This window comes from Colobus angolensis, unplaced genomic scaffold (genome assembly GCF_000951035.1).
Source record: "Colobus angolensis palliatus isolate OR3802 unplaced genomic scaffold, Cang.pa_1.0 Scaffold7, whole genome shotgun sequence".
In the NCBI taxonomy this organism is placed as follows: Eukaryota; Metazoa; Chordata; class Mammalia; order Primates; family Cercopithecidae; genus Colobus; species Colobus angolensis.
In genome coordinates, this window is record NW_012120709.1 from 20,222,730 (window position 1) to 20,241,345 (window position 18,616).

At 42.1% G+C, this 18,616-nt stretch overlaps 2 protein-coding genes and 1 pseudogene across 2 annotated transcripts in view; 2 read left to right on the forward strand and 1 right to left on the reverse strand.

Annotated features, from left to right (window-relative positions):
- The window catches only part of ZW10 (zw10 kinetochore protein), a 40,745-nt gene extending 31,009 nt beyond the window's left edge, over positions 1 to 9,736 (reverse strand). Inside the window, exons 1-2 of the mRNA XM_011926773.1 lie at positions 9,493 to 9,736; positions 4,804 to 4,938 (exon numbers count right to left, since the gene is read on the reverse strand). Of these exons, the coding sequence (XP_011782163.1) occupies positions 4,804 to 4,938; positions 9,493 to 9,597 (240 nt within the window). The 5' untranslated portion in view covers positions 9,598 to 9,736. The remainder of the gene's footprint in view (positions 1 to 4,803; positions 4,939 to 9,492) is intronic.
- Positions 5,633 to 5,970, forward strand: LOC105501176 (annotated as a pseudogene).
- Positions 9,737 to 14,760: 5,024 nt separating the features above from the next.
- Positions 14,761 to 15,451, forward strand: CLDN25 (claudin 25). Its single transcript, XM_011926774.1, is given in 2 exon segments — positions 14,761 to 14,793; positions 14,795 to 15,451. Coding segments are annotated over 2 exon segments (690 nt in total).
- Positions 15,452 to 18,616: the final 3,165 nt, after the last annotated feature.

The following is an 18,616-nucleotide window of genomic DNA, read 5'->3' on the forward strand; positions in this document are numbered from 1 at the left end:
TTGTTTTTTTCTTATAAATATGTTTAAGTTCCTTGTAAATTCTGGATATTAGACCTTTGTCAGATAGGTAGATTGCAACAATGTTCTCCCATTCTGTAGATTGCCTGTTCACTCTGATGATAGTTTCTTTTGCTATGCAGAAGCTCTTTAGTTTAATTAGATCCCATTTGTCAATTTTGGCTTTTATTGCAGTTGCTTTTGGCATTTTTCTCACGAAGTCTTTGTCCATGCCTATGTCCTGAATGGAACTGCCCAGGTTTTCTTCTGGGGTTTTTATGGTTTTGGGTTTTACATTTAAGTCTTTAATCCACCTTGAGTTAATTTTTGTATAAGGTGTAAGGAAGGGATCCAGTTTCAGTTTTCTGCATATGGCTAAACAGTTTTCCCAGCACCATTTTACTGAATAGGAGATTCTTTCCCCATTGCTTGTTTTTGTCAGGTTTGTCAAAGATCAGATGGTTGTAGAAGTGTGGTGTTATTTCTGAGGCCTCCGTTCTGCTCCATTGGTCTATATGTCTGTTTTGGTACCAGTACCATGCTGTTTTGGTTACTGTAGCCTTGTAATATAGTTTAAAGTCAGGTAGTGTGATGCCTCCAGCTTTTTTCTTTTTGTTTAGGATTGTCTTGTCTATATGGGTCTTCTTTGATTCTGTATGAAAACTAAAACAGTTTTTTTCTAATTCTGTGAAGAATGTCAATGGTAGTTTGATGGACCAGCATTGAATCTATAAATTGCTTATGGCCATTTTCATGATACTGATTCTTCCTATCCATGAGAATGGAATGTTTTTCCATTTGTTTGTGTCCTCTCTTATTTTCTTGAGCAGTGGTTTGTAGTAAAAATAGTTTATTTATATTTAATGTCTTCTATAAGCTTTTTTCTATTTTAAATTTTTTGTTTTAACTTTGTAAACTTTCCTGTTAAACACTAAGACACAAACACGCACATTAGCCTAGCCCTATGAAGTCAGGATTATCAATAGGTGACAGGAACTTTTCAGCTCCACTACAATCTCACGGGACCACACTTGTATATGTGGTCTGTTGTTGACTGAAATGTATTTAACAGTACTGTGTTAACTTTCCTTCCTTCTGAAACATTCTTTCCCTTAGTTCCATGATACCATTCTCTACTGATTTTCCTCTTAGTTCTCTAGCCCTTCCTTTTTCACTTTCTTTTGGGAGCTTCATTTTCTGACCACTCCATATATATTGATACTCCTTTCTTCCTGATTGTCTTCTTATTCCAAACCAGTGGTTTTTAACAGGAAGTGATTTTGCCCCACCCTCAACCAGGGACATGTGGCAATGTCTGAAGACAGTAGCTGCCACTGGTTGTCACCATGAGAGAGTTCTATTCACATCTAGCGAACAGAGGCCAGGGATACTGCTAACATGATACGATGTACAGGACAGACCTCCACAACAAAGAATTATCCAGCCCAAAACATCAATAGTGACAAGGGTGAGAAACCCTGCTTTATATACTCTTTCTGGGCAATCTTGTCCATTCCCATGGCTTCAATTACTAAGTGCTGCTATCTCAAGTCCACATTATTTTCCTCACCTCCAAACATGTATATGGGTAAAATGATGTGGAAACTGTCCACTAAAATCCATTATTCTTTTTTCCATATTAATAGCACCCAACCAGATTATATATTTTAGCCTCCTTCACAGTTGGGTGAGACCATGTCTAAGATCTTACCAATTACTAACAATAGTAATGTGTACCATTTCCAACTCTGAGTCCTAAGAAAATAGATGTGGCCCCTACATGCCCTCTCTTTTCCCTTTATCTCCAGCTATGACCTGGATACCAGAAGAGACCAGATTGAATCACGTAAATAATGACAAAACCCTAAGAGCAATACTTCTCAAACTGTAATGCATATACATATCACTCAGTGACTCTCAGTAAAATGCAGATTCTGATTCAGTGGGTCTAGATTGAGGCCTGAGATCCTGCATTTCTAATAAGCTATCAGGTACTGCCAAAGCTGCTGTTCTACAGACTTTTGAAAGACAATTCTCTAGAGGTCTCTCACATATTTGCACCATCTTACAAGTAAGGCAATTACTGTCTTTAGTTCTGGGCTATCTTTTCAAGAACGTCTATATAGTAAACAGCCTTGGAAGACAGAGATGGTGTCTCCCTCCAAAGCAAAAGGGAGGTATGCTTGCTACCCATTAAAAAGATTCAGGTTCCTTAAACTCAGGAGTCCTTTTCTATTAATATAAAGCAATCCACTGCACAATGTCCTACAGGAAGTAGGACTGCGCAACTGATGCAAAAATGCTGATACTGCTGTAAGTAATAAACTGTCCTTCATCTCGCACCAAGGAGACTCATGTCTTCTACAAAAATCTATGAAACTTTCCAGGAATGGTGACTCAAGCCTGTAATCCCAGCACTTTGTGAGGCTGAAGAAGGAGAATTGCTTGAGCCCAGAAGTTCGAGACCAGCCTGGGCAACATTGTGAGACCCTGTCTCTACAAAAAAATTTAGCTGGGCATGATGGCTTGTACCTGTAGTCCCAGCTACCCGGGAGGGCGAGGTGAGATAATCAACTGGGCCCAGGAGGTTGAGGCTGCAGTGAGCCATGACTGCGCCATGGGCAACAGAGTGAAACTGTCTCAAAAAAATAAAAAACAAGAATTTTTTTTTAATTTTTAAAAATTAAAAAAAAAAATCCATGAGGCCGGGTGCAGTGGCTCACGTCCGTAATCCCAGTTACTTTGAGAGGCAGAGGTGGGTGGATTACTTGAGGCCAGGAGTTTGAGACCACTCTGGCCAATATGATGAAACCCTATCTCTACTAAAAATACAAAAATTAGCTAGGCATGATGGCACATGCCTGTAATCCCAGCTACTCAGGAGGTTGACACAGGAGAATTGCTTGAACCCAGGAGGCAGAGGTTGCAATAAACCTAGATCACACCACTGCACTCCAGCCTGGGCAACAGAGTAAGAGTGCGTCTCAAAAAAAATGTAAAAACAAAATCCATGAAACTTTAGCAGGCTAACTTACTGACTTTCAAGAAAGTTAAAATCCTAGATCCCCTTCAATTCTTGACACACACTATGCTAGAATAGCTGGGCCCTAGATTGTAGAATCAGCCTGCTTACTAAAGTACTATGATTTTTAAGTATCTTGTTTGAGCCACTGCATTTCAAGGTATCTCTTTTTATTTATTGTTTTTTTTTTACAACAGTCTAGCCTTCACCTTAATATAATCCAACTGTCTGTGAAAGTTCATTTGATATCCCATAGGCACCTTAAATTTAAACTCCTCAAATCTCTCACAAAAACCTGCTCTTTCTCTAGACTGTCTCAATGAATGGAATGAAACCATGACCTAGCTCCCCAGTTATCCTTGACTCCTACATCCTTCACTCCCCACATCAACAAGTCCCAAATATCCTCTCTGAAATGTCACTAGGATCCATCAACTTTTCTCCATCCCCACTGCCACTGACTTTAGGGCAAATCACCACCCTTTTTTTCCTCAATTATTTTAACTGCCTCTGAATATTTTAACTGCCTTCTCATATCCTGGACTCATTTCCCTCAAGTTCTTTCTTCAAACTGCAAGCAGAATAGAATTCCTGAAATTCAAATCTGATGTCACTCTCTTGCTTAAAAACCTCTACGGGTTCCACAGTGCCATCAAGATAACGTCTACACTAACTTTATCATGTTACTACTAACCTGATATGCAAGGTCTTTGCTTACCTTTCTAATTCATCTTATGTTCCTTCCCACCACAATCTCTAAACGTTTGTCTTATGCAATACTTGTAGCTCCCCAAAAGTGACCTCTCTCCATTACCTCCATGCCTCTGCCTAAAATTAACATTTATGGCTACTTACAACACTCTTCCTTCCCCTGTTGCCTATCACTTCCCGTCTTGGTTTGGATGTCATTTCCTATAGTAAGACATCCTTAGCTATATCTCCTCTCTCTAACTGTATTACTCCTATTTATTGTTATGTCACACTATTATTATCAGGTATGAGATTCACACCTTGAAATAAAAAACATTCTTATTCAGCAACTTTCACAGTACCCAGCACCTTTTAAGTGCACAACAAATACACCAAATGCCTGAATAAACTTCTAACATACACCTATTGAAAAAAAATTCTCTATTACCAACCATAAATTTGAATATTTCTCCCATATGACAGAGCTTCAAATATTGAAAGTGTTTCTTCCCAAGGCTAAACATCCCCAGTTTATTTCACAGTTCTTCAAATGGTACAGACTTCAGGGCTAAACCTTCTCATCCAGACCAGCCATCTTTCAAAATACAACAATCAAAACTAAATGAATTCCAACAGCCAGGATGTGGCCAGTAAAAGGTACAGAAAGCCAATTACTGTCTTGTTCCAGACACTTCATTTCTAATAGCACAGTCTAATATTGCACTATTAATACTGACTCCCTAATCAATCAACTAATTACAAATACACTCTGGGGATATTTTTTGTACTGTGCCAGAGGTGCAAAATAACAGACTGATCCACTCGCTTTGGCCACCACAAAGTGCTGGGGTTACAGGCGTGATGCACCGGGCCTGGTCAAATTTTCTTCCATAAAAAATAAGTTATTTAAATTACACTTCTGGAAAATACTTCTATTTCAGAATTGAAGTCACCCTACAATCATTTAGTTCAATCACCATTTACCAAACAGAAAAGTGAGGGTTTAAAAAGTTGTACACAATTAAGCTGTCTTAGGAATCAGGAAGCTGAACCACCTCCCTACAAACCTACCCAATTTAACAACTTATCCTTACCTCACTCTCTATCCTGGATTTCAGCAGGTCGATGTCTTCAGATAGCTTATCCACCTGGGTAATCAGGCCCTGCGCACTCTGCATGCTAGGCAGGAATTCACTGTACTTCTTGCTAATCATATTGCACACCTCACCCTAAAATACAAAACAGAATTACAATAAAAGACAATGAAATGAGTAGAAAACTCTGATAAAAATATATTCATCTTCCACGAGGCATTTTCCATGTTAGAACCTTCTTGCCAATTGCCCACAACCATTCACTTTCCCTCCAGCCAATGAGTTTCTTTCAAAAATACATTTCTCCCACCATGAGGGGTCTCATAACACTATTAGGGTGAAAAAAGACAACAATATCAAACATCCCTATGTACTCCAAGAATATGTACAACTATTACTGGTCGATTAAAACATTAATTAAAAAAAAGAAGACTATGATCACTAAACCCCAACAGTGCCCAAGAGTTGTACAATTGCTAGAAAAGAGAAAGGTGGAGTCAGAAGTTCTCATATTGAACTATATCAGACTGTGGTCACCAATTTTAATGATAAATCTAATAGAAAAGAAAATAAATGGATAAATTAAATCCATAATCTATATATCTCAATCAATTTCTATTTTCTTGCCTATAACATTTTATGGCCTGATCTTAAAACCCTACATTGATTTGAGTTTCATCATCTCCTTTAATGCAAACTAACTTAAACAAAGTACTGAATACTGTGTATTGAATTATTCAATACCTTGAAAGATACAAAAATAAATTATGGCTCCTTCTCTGGGGAGGTAGTGAAGGCAGTAGATGCGGGAAGCCGGACTCCAGGCATCATGTACTACAAATTTAGTGGCTTCATGTTCAAGTTGGTGGGAGCATGGATTTCAGAGGCCTATAGCCCACAGGGATTAAAGCCTGGGGTTTCCACAGAAGCACCACCTATCATATTTGCCATACCAACTAAGCTGACCTGATTCCACTGCATATAATTTTGCTAGGAAAAACAAAGTTCCAGAGCTGGAGAAGTTGCTCCAGAAAGCTGATGATATGCCCATCCACCTGAAATGAGGATTCCCTGACCAAATGCTATATTGGACCACCATGGTGCTGACTATGGGCGGGATACTGCTTGATCACCCTCTACATGGCTTCACAGCCCCAAAAGAAATGAGTTTGCGCCAAAACAAATAAGGACTGGTTTGCTTTTTGGCATAAACCGTTTGAATTATCTTTTTCATTGTTTCCGTTAATTTTTTGTTTGTTTGTTTTTGTTTTTTTTTGAGATGGAGTCTCATTCTGTGATCCAGGCTGGAGTACAGTGGTGGAATCTTGGTTCACTGCAACCTCTACCTTCCGGGTACAAGCGATTCTTCTGCCTCAGCCTCCCAAGTAGCTGGGACTACAGGCATGCGCCACCACGCCCAGCTAATTTTTGTATTTTTAGTAGAGACAGGGTTTCATCATATTGGCCAGGCTGGTCTCGAACTCCTGACCTCTGGTGATCCACCCACCTCAGCCTCTGAAAGTGCTGGGATTATAGGCATGAGCCACCGTGGCCAGTCTAATTTTTGTTTGTTTGTTTGTTTGTTTTACTTGGATGATACATGTTTCCAAGAAAAACAGAAAGATATGAAAACAGTATTTTGGCTTGCTTATGAAATGCATATGGCTTGTCAGAGCTCATTCAACAGTTAAAGCCATTGTTTAAAGAAATGATGCATCCTGGCATTGTGGCTCACACCTGTAATCCCAGCACTTTGGGAAGCCAAGGCAGGTAGATCACTTGAGGTCAGGAGTTCAAGACCAGCCTGGCCAACATGGTGCAAACCCATCTCTACTAAAATACAAAAAAATTAGCCAGGCGTGGTGGTGTGTGCCTGTAGTCCCAGCTACTTGGGAGGCTGAGGCAGGAGAATCACTTGAACCCAGAAAGCAGAGATTGCAGTGAGCCGAGATCTCGCCACTGCACTCCAGCCTGGATGACAGAGCAAGAGAGAGACCACCTCAAAAAGAAAAAAAGAAAAAAAAGAAATGATGCTGCACTCTGTGTTTGTGCTCCTGATTTCCCTGGAGGTTCTAGACCTCAGGCACTTGAGGAGGCAATTTTTTTTTTTTTTTTTTTGAGACAGAGTCTCACTCTGTCACCCAGGCTGGAGTGCAGTGAAGCAATCTCACCTCACTGCAACCTCCACTTCCCGGGTTCAAGCAATTCTTCTGCCTCAGCCTCCATAGTAGCTGGGATTACAGGCACCCACCACCACACCCAGCTAATTTTTGTATTTTTAGTAGAGAAGAAGTTTCACCATGTTGGCCACACTGATCTGGAACTCCTGACCTCAGGTTATCTACCCGCCTTGGCCTCCCAAAGTGCTGGGATTACAGGCGTGAGCCACCGCACCTGGTCAAGGTTGCATTTTTGAGCATAGAGTACAGAAGCCTCTCTGGATTTGGATGTGGCTGAGGAAAGAAGACAGAAGCCAAGGCCATGCACATAAAATGAGGGGTTTGAGTTAGTACTCACCTGGGGGAGGAAGGGGGTGGAGCAGGGTGTGGGGGTTCCATCTTGCAGTAAAATTTTAAAAGAAATAATTTTTAGCCTGCCTCGATTCCTTGGGTGGTTCATTTCAAAGGGTTATTTGCCTCATCTCATATCTTCGGTGAAATTTTACGTGTAATTGTGTATATTTATTCCACCATGGGAAGAGAGAACACCTGTTTAGTGTTGCACTTTAGATTGGTGTCTTGTTTTGTTAATGCAGCTGCGCCACAAATTCTCCTTTATCTTTTAAAAATGTTATGACTTTAAATTGATTTTTTTTCTCTCTCTTTTTGAGATGGAGTCTCACTCTGTCCCTCAGGCTGGAACGCAGTGGCGCAATCTCCGCTCACTGCAACCTCAACCTCACAGCAATCCTCCTGCCTCAGCCTCCAGAGTAGCTGGGATTACAGGCGCACAACACCACGCCTGGCTAATTTTGTTAAATTATTATTTATTTTGACAGTGGAGTAAATATATGAATTTGAAAAAAACGAATTGCTTGCCCTCAAATTCCTAGGTAGTAAAGATACTATATACTTGAGCAACAAGAACACAGGACTGAAATGTAACACAGCAACAAAGTTACAAAGCCTTCCAGGAGCACAAATGAGAAAGAGATCCCCTCTCCCTGAGGGAAGATAAAGACTTTTTTTTATGCAGGAGACATTTGAAATGGAACTTGAAAAATGGGTAGAAATACTACAGGTAAAGATGGAAAAATGGCAACATAAGCAAAATATGGGATCAAAAAAAGAGGGGACAGCAGAGAAAGTAATTTTCAATTGGCTGAAGATCCAAGTTGGTAAAGGAAACTAGTGAAAGGAAAGAAAGGCACGTTGGGTTCAGAACACATAGGAGCTAGGGTAGCTTGCCATGCTACAGTAGCTTAAAAATCTGTCTTCTTTCCATCACATTAAACAGTGGTGAAAAATCTGAAAGCCATATTAAAGAAGAGATGTCAGGGATATGACTACTTAAAATTCAGGAAACTACTTTTGTAAAATCAAGAGCTGTTGGGAAGAGTTATACCTGTGCCTTTATTGTGTGTGCCAAACTTGCCCCCTCGAAACCCTACTTGACTCAAATACACAAAATTTTAAATGAAAGCAACTGAAGATGTGGGCAAATACTGGCAAGGTAGCAATATTGGTGCAAAGCAAAACTGTGTGTGGCTACCTGCTTCCAGTTTTTGTATCAACCTCAAAGCAGCAACATCTCCCTAAGTACCACTGACACTCAGCACAGCTTCAAGTGCTTGTAGATGAAGTTTTAAAAACACATTAAGAGGCCGGAGACGGTGGCTCACGCCTGTAATCCCAACACTTTGGGAGGATGAGGCGGGTGGATCACCTGAGGTCAAGAGTTCGAGACCAGCCTGGCCAACATGGTGAAACTCTCTCTCTACTAAAAATACAAAACAAACAAAAAAAATTAGCCAGGCGTGGTGGCGCGCGCCTGTAATCCCAGCTACTCAGGAGGGTGAGGCAGGAGAATCGCTTGAACCCGGGAGGCAGAGGTTGCGGTGAGCCGAGATCACTCCAGCCTGGGCAACAGAGCAAGACACCATCTCAAAAGATAAATAGATAGATAAAAATAAAAACATACTGAGGGTTTGGGGTTTTTTTTTTTAAGGTCGGGGAGGAGAAAGGTGCAATCCTCCAGGCTATTTTATTCATCAACAAATCAAGGAGTGGGTGGAGGAAATAAACACTCATGGATGGAAGAAGGGGAAGGGGGGATCCTGTCTTTTCTATTTCTCTCCTGCGCTCGCTCCCTAGCTTCCTCGGAGCTTCCAGTTGCTCCTCCCGCTCTGCTGGTCTCTTCAGTCTCCCTATTCCCGCGGCACACCCCTCCCCAACATAACTCCACTCCCCAGTGCTCTCCAGCCACCGCCTCTTCGTCCCCACAGTCCCAGGCCTCCTAGCCTCCTCAGTTCCCAAACCCTGTCTGGGCTTCCCTCCAAGATCCCTCCTCAATCCACACACTCTGGGCCTCCCCACTCCTCATTCAGCCCCCACAACTAGATCTCCCCGACAGGCCCCACTCTGCTGGTCCCCACTCTGTCTGCCCTTAGCCCCCAACTCCTCTCTCCAGTCCCTTCACACAGGGACCCGGCGTCCCCTTCCAGTCAGCATACAGCTGCCCCGCTCTCACCTTAATCTCCTCCACCCGCCGGGTCAGGCGGCTGATCCGGGTCCCCAGATCCTCCTTTTCCAGCCTCCCGGAGTGTGCCAAAACTTCTGTCACGAACGAGGCCATGGCCAAGACGGGAACCAATGCTGACTGGGTCACTCTCGTAGCCAGCGCGGCAGCTCCCGTCCCGCCGGCCGTCTTGACGCGCGGCCTGCCGGGAAACGGAGTCTCGAGGGCCTCAGACCGCCGCCCGGAGGGCGAGGGGCGCACTACAACTCCCAGCAGGCACCGCTCCAATCCCGGGATGGGATTTCCACGGTGTCCCGTAGTTGGCAAACTGTACGCAGACGCGTTTTCTTCCTTAGTTGTTTTCAAAGTTTGTCGCTTCCCGCCCGTTTTTCACTGGAGGAAGTTAAACGTTTTTAATGACCAGGTCTAACTGAATCTTTCTAAACTTCAAAAGGCTTACGTCTAAAATTACCTAACTGAAAGAGCCAACGAGCCCATTTCGATCTTTTTTCCTCAACTTTTATTGGGCTGCTGTGGCACCAGAAGCTATGAACGGCGCCCTCTGGAGTTGTGTAAAGAAGTGGCGTCACCTCATTATAAAAAAAAGATTGCCTGTAATTGCATCTATGAACATATATTACATCTACGTGATACATTACACATTTACATTACCTACATTACATATTTATTTATATTACTTAGATAGACGTAATTTTAGTCCTGTGTGAACAAGAACAAGATACTTAGTACTTTGTCAGACTATAAATATGTAAGTGTGTCAAAAGCTTTTAGAAATGGTTTACTTTAATGCATTGCATATAGAAAGATGTTCACAATATTCTATGTATAGTATGGTTCCTTTTCAAAAACATAAGTCTATAGCCATTGTTTGATCAAAAAACAAAAAGTAGGTAAGTATGTACGTAAAGGACAGACATCAAATTATCCTATGGGTGGTGGATTTATGGTGTTTATGCTCTTCTCTGCCCTTGCTTTCTCTATTTTTCTGCAGTAAACATACACAGTCCTCCCTTGGTATGGGGGGATTGGTTCCAGAAACCTCCCCTGCCCCCATAGCAAAATCCATGGATGCTCAAGTCTCTTACATAAAATGATGTAATGTTTACAAGTAATCAGCACACATCCTCCCCATACACTTTAAATCCTCTCTAGATACTTATAAGACCTAATACAAATCAATCTAAATGCTATATAGTCGTTATATTGTATTTTTATTTGCATTATTTTTTGTTGTTGTATTGTTATTTTTTATTAGTTTTTTTCCAGGATATTTTTGATCTGTGGTTGGTTGGATCCATGTATACCAAGAACCAAATGTACTGCTTTGAATAAAAGTAAAAGGTTTTTTGTTTTTTAAAAAGGTATATTGTGAGGGTTGACCCCAAATAGGCACTGACCCTAAGATCCCTCACAATTTTAAGTGTCTGCGAGATAATCTGCTTATCCCAGTGAAGCAAGGGCTGATTCATGTGCCATAAGCAGAGGAAACAAAACTGGGATTGACAGAGGAAGCACTGAAAACAGTCAAAACATCGAGAGAAACTCCTTTCCTTGGAAAACCAAATCAATCTCTTTTTGGTAGACCTGTCAACTTTACTTTGAATTCTAACTGCACTAATAATAAATGCCCAATGACAAAGAATGACTGACAGATGAAAATTCTGAAACTTTGTGCTGCATATTTATTAAGCAATTATCACATAGCAGACGTTGTGCTAGGTCTGGGGACCCACGACATGTGAATATATAATCACAGAAAAATATGATAATTACTAATCTGTAGGTAGATGAGGGATGGATCTAGATTTAGTGGAACCTAAATCTTATGCAGTTGCAGGGAGGGGAAGGACTCTTTAAGAAAAAGAATATAAAATAATGAATACAAAATTAGATGCCAGTCTTAGAAGGGACCTGTGAAAGTAACGAGCCCTGAAGTTTAATCTGCCCCTGAGGAAGGTGCAAATGGCAGAGGAAATACTGGAGGAGAAGCACCCAGTCTCTGACTGAATCAGAAAGGTTTCACAATGTTAACATTTACAGGAGGCCATTGTTTTGGACTGAGTTCCTGCACTAAGCCCAACAGACCAAACCAAAATGGAGTCACTCATGCTAAAGCTCTGCTTCACCAAACCAAAACTAAGCTGTCTATCTGACCTTCTGAGAAATCAGGAGAATGAGAGATAGTCACCAAATTCCCAAACCTGCCAGTTTCAGTCAGCGTGATGACGAAGTTCCCTCTGTTTTAATTCTTACAAGAAATGAAGCAAGATTGGGACCTGAACTAAACTGATGCCAATCAATCAGTTATTTTCGTATTGTTCTGTTTCTTGGTTCCCACCTTACAAGGAAATTAAATTTGAAACAGCCAATCTGCTTTATGTTCTTTGTTTCTCTTTTCTTCAGCCTTTTTCTTTCTATAAAACCAACCTCCTCTGTTCAGCTCATCAGGACACTGATTCTACTTTATGGAATGAAGTGTTGCCTGATTCTAGAATCACAAATAAAGTGAATTAAGATCTTTAAACTAAATTTGTTGTAATTTTGTCTTTCAACAACGGTAATGAGAAATCTGAAGTGAGAATGAAAGGAAGTGCTACTTTGAGATTGAGGTTCTGGGACCTCCCTCCAGAAAACCTATCTGTACATACCCACAAAACACAACTGCCTAAGCTCTTGCTTCTTCCTGAGCAGAGAGACTACTGGGTAAGGTGAAGACTGTTCCTCAAGGTCCAAGGAAAAGTCAGGGAAGAGCCAGAGTTAGGCTGAGAAAGGAGAAGAAAGAGCATGCAGCATGCACTGCGATGGCTACACATAGTCAATGCATTCAACAATGAATGAATACTTGAATTTTAAAAAAGAAATTAATAGATGCATGTGTTCTGCATTCCCTCATTAACCTCACCTTCTTCATAGTTCACATTTATCACGGCTTATATGTCTCCCAATTCACAGATGTTCACAAATCATCGGGATAAGGCAAGGAAGTCAGGAGCAAAGTCTGAAAGGATTCCTCCTGGCCTATCATGACTCACATACACATGACATACCTGTATTCAAGAAGCGAAGTAGCGAATGCATTATTTCTGGCAGAGGACAGTATAAGCAGACAGCGTTTCCAAGTTTGCACAGTATTTTCAATCATGTTGCTATAATAGCAGCATAAGGTGCCTACAATTTGAAAAAGCAACCCATTTGCTTCAAAATAGTATGAAAGGGAAGGAGTGGGTGCAGGTAGAAATGAAGCAAGATTGGGACGAGTGGATAATTTTTGAAGTGGAACGATGCGATATGGGATTTCTTTATACCATTCATTCTACTTTTGTATATGTTTGAAGTTTTCTGTAATAAAACATAAAAGAAAAATGAGCACTTCAAATGATTCTCTGTGCCTTCCCCCAAAACCTCACACCACTGATAAACACTGGTATACCAGATGTCTTAGGTGTTGAGCCATCAGTTAGACAAAGTCAAGATTCTCCTTTCTCAGGATACGTCTCTTCCTTTCAGAAACACCTTTGCTTTCACTTCATATCTACCACACAGTGTGGAGTAGGTTAATTTGTGAATAGGGAAACACATGAGTCAGACATTCATGACTCCAACAGAATAAATCCGTTTTCTTCTCCGTCTTGCTATGAAGACTAAGTCTCACCCACATGCTGTGTCACCAGTGTGCAGAGGCAGCTTCTGCAGCCTGGGGACAAGAACATGAAATGTCCGAGTTTGAACTGCCTGGCTCACATTGGATCTGTTGTTTACCAGCTGGGGGACCTTGGCAAGTTACCTAAGTGTATCGTACAGTGACAGTGTGAAAATTAAGTACGGATAAAGCGTCTAGCCAAAAGTCTGGTATTTAGCCGTACGCAGTAAATGCAAATTATTTCCTTTCCTGTCAGAACCTGCTACTTGGCAGCAACAACAAACAAGAATGGAAGCTGGTATGATTACCATTTATTATAGCTGCTGTCCCAGCAGCAAGGGAAGCCTGGGAAGGGAGCACCTCCCTCTGGGGATATTCTGGGTTTGGGTAGGTTCCTTGGATTGAGGAATTTAAAATTATTTTGTAAAATTAATATTTGTGCGCTTTTGTAATAAAAATATTAAGTGATAAATTTATAAAATACATAGGTAAGCACAAATAAGGAAATAAAAATTATGCATAATTTTATCACCAAAATAATCATGTTAACATTTTGTGGTCTACACAAACACACACACACACACACACATGCACATATTTCTTTTTTTTTTTTTTTTTTTGAGACGGAGTCTCGCTCTGTCGCCCAGGCTGGAGTGCAACATGCACATATTTCTATATATTCTTTGTCTTTTTCTTTTTTTTGAGATGGGGTCTCACTCTGTCACCCAGGCTGGAGTATAGCGGCGTGATCTCGGTTCACTGCAACCTCCACCTCCCAGGTTCAAGAGATTCTCCTGCCTCAGCCTCCTAAGCAGCTTGGACTACAGGCGTGTGTCACCATGCCCGGCTAATTTTTTCATTTTCTTAGTAGAGGTGAGGTTTCGCCATGTTGCCCAGGCTGGCCTGGAACTCCTGGCCTCAAGTGATCCACCCACCTCAGCCTCCCAAAGTGCTGGGATTACAGGCCTGAGCAACCATTCCCGGCTGCATTCTATATATTCTATGTACTGTTTGGTCACTTGCTTTTCTCACTTAACGATGTATCAAAAATATTTTTCATATCATTAAAATTCTTTCTATAAAATCACTTTAAAATGACTGCCTAGTATTAACAAAAAATGACAATTCTTAACAATATTTCAATGGACATTTTCATAAATCTTTGTACATATCCATGATACATTAGGTAGATTTCTGGAGATAAGGTGCTGGGTCAAAGTATGCATATGTTTAAAAGTATGACTCATAAAGTCATGTTGCCCTTCGAAAAGATTATATCGACGTGTATTTCCAGAACATCGATCATTCTTGTGATCTCAGAGCTGAGGAGTGATTTTAGTTTATGAATTTATTCATCAGATATGTATTGATGGCTCCCTGTATGGCTTTTTTTGCCTGTCATGGGACCCTCCCCCAGAGTCCACACCCATATCTGATATTGGACACAACCCCTAAACCCAAACATTGCCAATTCCTGGCACCTGCCTCAGCTGCTGCTCAGAACACTGAAACAAGAGCTCTCTCCCAATGTGAAAGATCTTCCACTCAAGTAGTCCCTGCTAACCAGTCACTGACCCACTCGTGCTCCTTTTCTTTCTGTATCTGTGGTGGGAGTGACTATGGCCTGGAGTTTCTGTGGGAAAGTCCAGATCGGGGGGGCTACTTCTCTCCCTCCTTGGCTGGGTCTGCTCCTGTGTTACCACCATCCTGCCCCAGTGGAAGACTCTTAATCTGGAACTGAGCGAGATGGAGACCTGGATCATGGGGATTTGGGAGGTCTGCGTGGTTCGAGAGGAAGTTGCCACTGTGTGCAAGGCCTTTGAATCCTTCTTGTCTCTGCCCCAGGAGCTTCAGGTAGCACGCATCCTCATGGTAGCCTCCCACGGGCTGGGCCTATTGGGGCTTTTGCTCTCCAGCTTTGGGTCTGAATGCTTCCGGTTTCACAGGATCAGATGGGTATTCAAGAGGTGGCTTGGCCTCCTGGGAGGGACTTTGGAGTCATCTGCTTTAGCCACTACCCTCCTTCCAGTCTCCTGGGTGGCCCATGCCACAATCCAAGACTTCTGGGACGACAGCATCCCTGACATCATACCTCAGTGGGAGTTTGGAGGTGCCCTCTACTTGGGCTGGGCTGCTGGTATTTTCCTGGCTCTTGGTGGGCTACTCCTCGTCTTCTCATCCTGCCTGGGAAAAGAAGATGTGCCTTTTCCTTTGATGGCTGGTCCCAGCGTCCCCCCATCCTGTGCTCCAGTAGAGGAGTCAGATGGCTCCTTCCACCTCATGCTAAAACCTAGGAACCCGGTCGTCTAGGACTGGCTTCTGCCAAGGATCTGTGGAATAAAGGAATGTCCGTAGAATCCCTTCTCACTCTAGGTTTGTTTGCTTCATTTTGAGGGTGGTGGTCACTGTCCCACTTACCAAGGATGTGATTGTGTTGACGATATGGTAGTCCTCATTCCAGAACAAAAACTCAGGGCACAGTATCTAACAAACATGTTTTTCTGATTTGAGATTTTATTTACATAAAAATGCTTTAAAACTCATAACTTTAATTACACATTTGATTCTTTCATTACTAAGGAAAAATATATTACAAAATTGCAACCATCAGAGAAAATCTAGTGTGAATAGGCACCTACTGTTCTGTATAGGTTAAAAAAAAAAAAAAAAGTTGAAGAAGGTGCCTTGGCAAAGGAAAATGAATTATTGGCCCAGAACAGCATCTTAGGACAGAAATCCTCTTTGTGTCCATTTTCAGCCTCAGGTGTACAATTTGAAAGAGAGCTTCACAATATACCTTTGCTGTTTTATAGATCCTTAATATCCCAAAGGAGAGACATAGTCTTGTTTCTGCCACATCGTGAGGCGATGAGCAGTCTACTCTGTCTTCCCCACCTGAAGGTTAACAGTCAGTCTAAGTGAGTGGTAGGGTGACCAACTCTCCTGGTTTGCCCAGAACAAGGTACTTTCAGTGCTAAAACTAGCCAAGTCCCAAGCAAACTGGGACACAGTGATTACCCTAGAATGACTGTGTCCAAATACTGCCCAATGTGAGCATGTATATGAAAGAAGTAGCTTCTCAGAAATGTCTTTCACCATGTGCAAAATCACAGTATAACTCCTTGAATTTTTGTTTCGTTGTGTTTTTTTGTTTGTTTTTGTTTTTGAGACAGGGTCTCACTCTGTTGCCCAGCCTGGAGTGCAGTGGCATGATCATAGCTCACTGCAGCCTCAAACTCTTAGGCTCAAGGGATCCTCCTGCCTCAGCCTCCCGAGTAGCTGGGATTACAGGCATGAGCCACCAAGCTCAGCTAATTTTTTAAATTTTTTGTAGAAATGGGGCCTTGCTATATTGCCCAGCTGGTATCAAACTCCTGGCCTCCCCTTAAATTTTAACCTGAGTGTCAGCAGACCTACCCAGGTTGCGGCTACAAATCAAGTCCCTTCCTAACCTAAGTTCCTTTGCTTGCTCTACCTGCAATGGCAGGCTCTTTCCTGACTACCCCACCTCAGGTCTTCCTCCGGCATTTCTGCAGGTCCTGAAGGAGGAGCTTCCTGTTGCTCGTAAACCTGTTTGTCAGCTGCAATCATCCTGCAGCATCCACCTTGTTCCTCTCCCTGCCACCTGTCCTCCACTCCTGTAATCAGTTCAAGAATCACCATTGGCCCTGCCAACAATTCCCTCAGGAGAGCAGCTAAAGGGGATGGCTCCTAATGCCCCAAGTAGGTCACTTCTCCAGGTTCAGAGGCATGCTGGATTCCTCACAGTACAGGGGACATTCTTCCCTCCCCAAGCTGGTGCTGTGCTTTGTCAGCTCAACTCTGAGGTCTCACAACGCTTCTCACCTCCTGATAAAATAGCCCCAATATCACGAGATAGCCATTGCTCAAGCAAGAATACACACACTCAGACACAAGAGTAAACAAATTTGCCAAAGTAGCCCAGGACAGTTCCCTCCTTAGAAAAGTACCTTCCCCCCCCCCTGCAGAAATGGAGTCTGCACAGGTGCAACTTCATCTTCTGCAACTCTTACCTTCTTACCCAGAACAGATTTCTCTGGAAGTCACAATTTCTCCAGAAACTCCTTTTCCTTTTATGGCTGTCCTTTTATGTATGTCTACTTGGCACGCACAAATCAAAATGATCCCTAGGCAAATACAGCTCTGAGTACAAAGGGCCAGTTTGCATCAAAGGTGTATCCTGGCTTTCCGTGTCTGGTAGGTCAGAAAATGGTTTCCAATGCCTGTTATATTAGCTACTCCTTCTCAATAAAGTTTCAAAGCTCTTTGGACCAAGTTTCAGTCAGGGGTGAGGCTCAATTATCTAAGCATTTTCTTGACCTCCCAGTGTCTACATGAAAGAATCATTTCATTACTCATCCATCGGATCATTTATTCACTCACTTAACAAACATTTATTGAGCACTGACCATGTGCTAAGAACCAGGATAAAATGGTAAGACAAAATATATTCCTGTCGCTCATTCAGGCAAATTAGGGAGACAATTTTTTTTGTTGATTTGAGACGGAGTTTCACTCTTGCCCAGGCTGGAGTGCAATGGTGCGATCTTGGCTCACTGCAAACTCCGCCTCCCAGGCTCAAGCAATTCTCCTGCCTCAGCCTCCCAAGTAACTGGGATTACAGGCGTGTGCCACCACACCCTGCTAATTTTGTATTTTTAGTAGAGACGGGGTTTCACCACAGTCAGGCTGGTCTCAAACTCCTGACCTCAAGTGATCCACCCGCCTCGGCCTCCCAAAGTGCTGGGATTATAGGCGTGAGGCACTGCACCGAGCCAGGAGACAAATATTAATGTAAAATCACTCAAATAAATGTAAATAGTAACTTTGACAACCTTTACAAATTTGGAAAGGTACATGGTTCTATAAGATCATGCAATAGTTTAATCAACTTTTATGAATGTAAAAAAGAGAAAAATATATATACATAAAAAATATCATGCAATGGGAGGGATTTAATCCCAGTGGTTCACGAATCGATACTCAAAGGAAGCGGTAACTGGCTGAACAGCAAAAGGTGGGTAACAGTTCCAGATGAGGAGGGGAGAGGAAGATGCATAAGGTGAAGCTGGCAAAGTAGGAAGAAGCCAGACCTTGTAGGGCCTTGTAGGCCTCAGTAAGGAACATAGTATCTATTCTCAGGAACATGGGAAACCAAGCACATGGTCCGGGAACAGGAACTTGACAGCAGTAACCCACTCTCCCTTTTCTAATGACTTGTCTCTATGAAATTTCCTTATCACACAGTTGTGTTGGGCTTACAGGTAAATGTTGGTAGTTTTACTGAACATATCTTGAAAATTTTTTCAGTTTTGGAAGAGCAGATATTATTTGTTTTGCTACTGAGGAAAATGAGATTCCGAGAATTTAGGTGACATGCCCATGGTGAGTAATTAACTGACTCAAGACTTGAAGCCAGGGTTTGCACCACGGCAGTCTTTCTTCACTTTGTCC